Raw genomic sequence first — 7,657 nt, 5'->3', positions numbered from 1 at the left:
ATATATTGGTATTATTCTGGTATATACTAGTATATATTGGTATTATTCTGGTATATAGTGGTATTATTTTGGTATATTATGGTGTTATTCTGGTATATATTGGTATGTAGTGGTATTATTCTGGTATATAGTGGTATTATTTTGGTATATTATGGTGTTATTCTGGTATATATTGGTATGTAGTGGTATTATTCTGGTATATAGTGGTATTAGTTTGGTATATTATGGTGTTATTCTGGTATATATTGATATTATTTTGGTATATAGTGGTATTATTCTGGTATATATTGGTATTATTTTGGTATATCGTGGTATTATTTTGGTATATCGTGGTATTATTCTGGTATATATTGGTATTATTTTGGTATATCGTGGTATTATTCTGGTATATAGCGGTATAATAAGGAATTACTCCCGTTTCAGACAGTATAACTCAAACAAACAGCAAATATTGAGTTGAAATTCACAAGATATTTTCAGATAAATTAATTAATAATATTTTATACACGTGTTTTTGTTCATCCAGGTGACATAACCCAAACTCTAGCTACTGTCAGAGCAGCGGCGCTGCTACCTGGTAACCAATCAGAAACGCTCTTTCACAACACTGTAAATGCTGTAGCTGTAAGGTACCTGAACGGGTAAGTATTACTTTGTTTGGATTGTGTATGAAAGAGAATGAATAGGTAAGTATTACTTTGTTTGGATTGGGTATAGAAGAGAATGTTGTAACTGTAAGGTATCTGAACGGGTAAGTATTACTTTGTTTGGATTGTGTACAGAAGATAATGTTGTAACTGTAAGGTATCTGAACGGGTAAGTATTATTTTGTTTGGATTGTGTACAGAAGAGAATGTTGTAACTGTAAGGTATCTGAACGAGTAAGTAGTACTTGTTTGGATTGGGTATAGAAGAGAATGTTGTAACTGTAAGGTAGCTGAACGAGTAAGTATTACTTTCTTTGGATTGTATACAGAAGAGAATGTTGTAACTGTAAGGTAGACCAAACAAATTAATACTTACCCGTTCAGGTACCTTACAGTACAACATTCTCTTCTATACCAAATCCAAACAAAGTAATACTTACCCGTTCAGGTACCTTACAGTTACAACATTCTCTTCTGTACCAAATCCAAACAAATTAATACTTACCCGTTCAGGTACCTTACAGATACAACATTCTCTTCTATACCAAATCCAAACAAAGTAATACTTACCCGTTCAGGTACCTTACAGTTACAACATTATCTTCTATACCCAATACAAACAAATTAATGCTTACCCGTTCAGATACCTTACAGTTACAACATTATCTTCTGTACCCAATACAAACAAATTAATACTTACTCGTTCAATTTGGTACAGAAGAGAATGTTGTAACTGTAAGGTACCTGAACGGGTAAGTATTACTTTGTTTGGATTTGGTATAGAAGAGAATGTTGTAACTGTAAGGTATCTGAACGGGTAAGTATTAATTTGTTTGGATTTGGTACAGAAGAGAATGTTGTAACTGTAAGGTATCTGAACGGGTAAGTATTACTTTGTTTGGATTGGGTATGAAAGAGAATGTTGTAGATATATTAGTGATTTTCCATGTTGTTAAGGTTTGCTGCTATAGATACCGACACGCCACAGAAGATTACTTCTCTAACATTCACATTTATCACTCATTATCAACTCATCCTGAAGAAGGAAAGTTTGTTTTATAAACTAGCAGTGATTATCGGGATTTTGACACTGCGATTCTATACTTGTTGAAATTACTGTTTTTATTTATTATCTTTTTGTTATATATCTTTTAATACTTTGTGCAGTTTGTCTTTACTTTGACTGTGTTAATGAGTTGACTAGTAAACATTGTGAAATTACGTTCCTTAACCTTCAAATAATCGATATGTACTTTGATACCCTTCACTTCCGGTGGGGTCCACAAATATTCGTAGAGAACTCACCAAAATAATTAGGTAAATTGAACATATTGTTTCACATAAAATACACAAGAAACCAAAGCAGTTGGTAGCATAATTAATTACAATGTTAATGTCATGTTTAGTTTAGTTTTATCTTATTAATGACCCCGTGACCGTCAAGAAATGTCCTTCCAAATCCATAGGTTATCCTAAGAATAAGAAAGAAACCTGTAAATAATTCTGTGACCACAGCTTCAATAAGATTTCCATCCTTTAGCCTGATGACTGACCCAACAAACAGAGTCGTCGCAGGTGAAGCACTCGATTTTGTCTACCTGACTTTAAAAACGCTAGAAGACGCTAACATCAATCCCGGCAGTTTGCAAAATCTTGCGAATTTAAACAGAAAAGTATCGCAAACTTTGACAGGATCAACATCATTTGAAGGCAAGTTTTCAAAAGAAGTTTCGTGCTTTCTTTTGTATTAACTAACTAACGATTTTCTTTATAATAATACAGCTACTTTGTATTTAAATGAAAAGTCAATCGTTGAGAAAAAATAAAGTTCAGAATACAAATCCAGTGTTAAATTTCGGTCCAGTTTCATAGAAAATATTTTATATAACTATTTGACACTACAGTGTTTTTACACTCCATGTTTTTACACTCCATGTTTTTACACTCTAGTGTTTTTAAACTCCAATGTTTTTACACTCCATGTTTATGCACTCTAGTGTTTTTACACTCCATGTTTTTACACTCCATGTTTTACACTCCATGTTTTTACACTCCAGTGTTTTTACATTCCATGTTTTTACACTCCAGTGTTTTTAAATTCCATGTTTTTACACTCCAATGTTTTTACACTCCATGTTTTACACTCCATGTTTTACACTCCATGTTTTTACACTCCAGTGTTTTTACATTCCATGTTTTTACACTCCAGTGTTTTTACACTCCATGTTTTTACACTCCAATGTTTTTACATTCCATGTTTTACACTCCAGTGTTTAAATGATTAAAATTTTCATTTATTATCAATAATTCTCAACGAAGCCTTTCGAAGTAGAATATCTAATAAATAAAGTTTATCTTGTTAATAATAGAGAATTTTCTGCTGAGTTCAATAGAGGGAGTTAATAATGCGTTTTGTCATTGTTTTAACCTTCGTTTTGTAAAGTAGGTTGTATATAAGAAATAAGTAGGTTTTGAAGCATGACGTTCTTCAATGTTGTCACAATGGAAAACCTTCACAAAATTAATCTTGATAATACATAGAAAAGTATTGGATAAAAGGTAATATAAAAATTAACGTAGACACATTTTTTGTACTTATCTAATATGACATGATAGGTGTAGCTGACCTTCGAACTATACAGAGAAGAGTTGTTTTATCACAGTTATTATTATTTGAAAATGTAACATTTTTATAAGAAGACAAGTATTAAATACACGTAAATGTTTTTTTAGTTTTTGAGATAATATAGTTTTAAAACAAATGATTTTTGTCGACATTTTTAGTACTTCCTGTATTAGTCTGGTAGAGGGCGCTACATTATTTGAAACTAATATTGTATCTAGTAGAAGTTTCAAAATCGTAAAATTGATGCGATTATTATTTTTTTGTTGTAATAACTTCTAGAGTTTTCAACTAATTTTCTGACTGATTTTAGATTTCACAACAAACCTGGTCTCTAGCAGCAAATTGTCTCGAGTGAAGCGTTTCGTACAGTCTGATGTCTCCGTTCTGGACGTCTATACCGTACGTGTTAAATGAAAGTTATCTATGGGATAATTACGTACCTAACTATCATTATTAACTTCTGGTCAAAAAAAGCTATCCAATAGATGAAATCTAAAAATTAACCCAGTAATGAATGTTACTAATCTAATATACCTTTCTTATTTACACCGATTTATAATTTTGGTACCCTTGCTGCTGGCGACATTTTCGGCCGTAATTCCAATAATATCTTATGAGGTTCAGCCAACTTATATTCTAAGTTAGCAATGAGTAATCCTCGTAATAAAAATCTATAATAAAAATGAAAAATAATAAATTAAATGTATTACACATATTAACCCTTTTTAACCAATACCATTAATAAAACTACCGTTAAAAAAATATAATAGTATATAACTTTGCTTACAAAACGCAAAATCCTAATTGACCGAATCCTTGTATATTGAAAACCTTGACAAAAGTATATATATTAAAACTTCAAATAATACTTTTAACAGTGTCTTCTGACCAATGGGATTACAATAAATGGCTCCTACAGTGTAATGTTAGTGTAGCTTAATATTTGAGACAAATTACAGTGAGTCATGTTACTGTTGAACTACAGATGGGGTAGAAGAACAGTACAGACAATACAACAACTACTGATGTTTATGCATGTAAAATTAGTTAATTAAGTGTATCACAAAATCGTACAATAAATAGAAAAATGTTAATACACTATTTAAGATAAATAAGTTACATTTATTGAATAATTATTAATAAACAGCATATGGATGTGACTAAAACTAATATGACTTTAAATATCGCCCATAAACATGGCAAATGTATAGAGCAGGCAGATGGAAATAATAAATTAAGTATCTAAAACTTAAAAACTAGTTAAAATGTATAAGTGATAATAAGATAGGGTTAGTCTAGTTATTCTCATTGATAGACACAGGTAATAATTACCAATAAAATCTATACTAAGGTTAGTCTAGTCATTCTCATTGATATATACAGGTAATAATTACCAATAAAATCTATACTAAGGTTAGTCTAGTCATTCTCATTGATATACACAGGTAATAATTACCAATAAAATCTATACTAAGGTTAGTCTAGTCATCCTCATTGATATACACAGGTAATAATTACCAATAAAATCTATCCTAGGGTTAGTCTAGTCATTCTAATTATATACACAGGTAATAATTACCAATAAAATCTATCCTAGGGTTAGTCTAGTCATTCTAATTAATATACATAGGTAATAATTACCAATAAAGTCTATCCTAGAGTTAGTCTAGTCATTCTCGTTAATATACATAGGTAATAATTACCAATCAAATCTATCAACGTTGCATGTGGTGAAACAAAGTGACTTGAGAACCTTATATAATCATCTTCATTATCGTGTTTAGGTAAATACACTGCTGACTATGGAAAGCCTTCAACTGACAACCAATTCAACTACCTCTAACGCAATCCAGATGATCAATGACGTCGAATCCTACTTGGCTGGCATGTGCCAATATCTCGTTGTGGGCGAAGAGCCCGCAACAGCTGCGACCTCTATCGTTGCTGTTCGGAGCGAAAAGCTGGAATTCGATTTACTGGCTGGAAAGGCAGTGATTTTAGCATCTCTCAACAGTAAGGAAACGAACCAGGTATGGAAAGATTCTTAAGTCACCTTACACGTTAGTGCAAACTTCTTCGCTAATAAAACAATAGATAATTCATGTGAAGTCGCTAGTGATCTTCATGAAGATTCAGACTACTAAGTCACTTGTTTTTTATCGTTTGCTCTACGTAAAATCGTGGTTTAATGAACAGTTTTGTTTATTATCTTTTCAGGTGAACTTGGGCGCTGAGATTGTCGAAACGTATAGCTCGTGGCTGTGTTTGGAGCACGAGCTATGCTACAGCGCGTGCGTGGGATCAGCGGAGGTGAAGTCAGATATCGCTACACTAGCTGGTGGAGAGACTTTACGTGGCTCTCTTATTCTTTTGCGGTTCTTTAACCCTCTTACAGGCCACCAGATGGCTCTTGAACCTCTTCTGATACCGATGATTCTGACTGTTCCTGTAGAAAATATCGAAGTTAATGAAGGAGAAACGCTTGTGGTAAGGAACTGTTCAGAGCTGATTTACATATTTACCAGAGCTAACCTCTCTGTAAACATCCTAGTTTTCGTATAAGAGCCCGTCACTAAAATCACAACGTTTTATGTAAAACATCGTTTATGTTACTTTTGTTTTTATTTTACGAGGTTCACAAGTTAAGTTCCAATTCGTTGGAGATAATGAATTAATCAGACTTGTAAGAAACTACAACAAAGGCTGTCGTGTGCAATAAGTAAGCTATCTTCAGCTTTCCAATTTTACCACCAGTTTGTTCAGAGTTTTTCAGAAATATGTTTGCAATACGTGGATATTGTTTATGGCTTCATTTCATTGATAGTAACTAGATTTGTTGTTATCGTGTTCTTCTACAAAATTACTAACCTCTTTCTTTATAAACATATAAATAGACGACTTAATGATAAGAATGGTTATGCTAAAGATATGCAATATGTTAGTATTACATGCAGATACAGTTTTGAGTGTTTAGTAATAATATATAGGTAACAAAGTTTATCTCCGAATTCATTCCTTAACCGAAAAGAAAAACAAAACAAGTTGCCCACTGAAAACTACTCAACTCAGCATGTTTAAAATATTCACCCCGACTACCCTCATTTGTTCTTTAAGTACCAATGCTATAACTCAGCATGCTATCAAAGATAATGACTTAATTACTGTTCATTAATTCAGATAATTAATTATCAAATGTCTTGGTTTTTATTGTTTTAGTGTGGTATGTTTGACACGCATAGTCTCACATGGCAGACACGTGGATGTGAAACAATTGGACGAAATATAACCAGTGGATACCTTACTTGCTCGTGCCATAACCTTGGGTCTTATGGGTAATATCAGTGTAATAGTTCTAGATGAGTATAAGAAGACACTACATGCTAAAATAGTTCTAGATGAGTACAAAAAGACACTACATGTTAAAATACTTCTAGATGAGTACAAGAAGACACTACATGTTAAAATACTTCTAGATGAGTACAAGAAGACACTACATGTTAAAATACTTCTAGATGAGTACAAGAAGACATTCCCTATAATAATATTATGGACAATAAATGTAAAGATGTTTAACTAGTGATTTTGAACATTTCAAACAGTTCATAAAATAGTAAAAACAATTTGGCAGTAAAGTAAGTCACACAATATTTTATTTATATGTTAGAACGTTCTTCTTGTTTTATAACATGCTGTGTTCTGAGAAGACAATAAGCTTCTTCTTCGTGAACTTACTATGTTTAAAACTTGAATCTTAGGGCGATCGTGGTGAGGAGACCAACAACAACAGTTGAACCATCTAACATAGAGAAATTTACAACAACAGTTGAACCTACTACCACAGAGAAACTTACAACAACAGTTGAACCTACTACCACAGCCGAACCTATCACTACAGAGGTACCCACAACGACAGCCGAACCTATCACTATAGAGGTACCCACAACGACAACTGAACCTACCACTACACAGGTACCCACAACGACAGTTGAGCCTACCACAACACTGATACCCACAACTACAGCTGAGCCTACTACCACAAAGATACCCACAACGATAGCTGAACCAACCACCACACAGGTACACACAACGACTGGTGAACCTACTTCCACAGAGATTCCCACAATGGCAGCTGAACCTACGACCACACAGGTACCAACAACGACAGTTGAACCTACCACCACAAAGGTACCCACAACGACTGGTGAACCTACCACCACCGAGATACCCGCAACGACAGCTGAACCTACCACCACAGAGTTACCCACAACGACAGCCGAACCTACCACCACAGAGTTACCCACAACGACAGCTGAACCTACCACCACAGAGATACCCACAACGACAGTTGAATCTACTACCACAGAGATACCCACAACGACAGTTG

At 33.5% G+C, this 7,657-nt stretch overlaps 1 protein-coding gene across 1 annotated transcript in view; it reads left to right on the top strand.

The window, feature by feature from the left end:
- LOC106464563 overlaps nt 1-7,657 on the top strand; it is a gene marked incomplete at its 3' end in the record, with an annotated part of 66,575 nt that overhangs the window by 53,617 nt on the left and 5,301 nt on the right. The window contains exons 12-14 of the mRNA XM_022392301.1: nt 527-624; nt 5,058-5,303; nt 5,491-5,760. Of these exons, the coding sequence (XP_022248009.1) occupies nt 527-624; nt 5,058-5,303; nt 5,491-5,760 (614 nt within the window). The remainder of the gene's footprint in view (nt 1-526; nt 625-5,057; nt 5,304-5,490; nt 5,761-7,657) is intronic.

Source organism: Limulus polyphemus, unplaced genomic scaffold, assembly GCF_000517525.1.
Source record: "Limulus polyphemus unplaced genomic scaffold, Limulus_polyphemus-2.1.2 Scaffold1689, whole genome shotgun sequence".
NCBI lineage: Eukaryota > Metazoa > Arthropoda > Merostomata > Xiphosura > Limulidae > Limulus > Limulus polyphemus.
The sequence above is the reverse complement of the archived record's forward strand: the minus strand, read 5'-3'. Positions and strand labels throughout refer to the sequence as shown.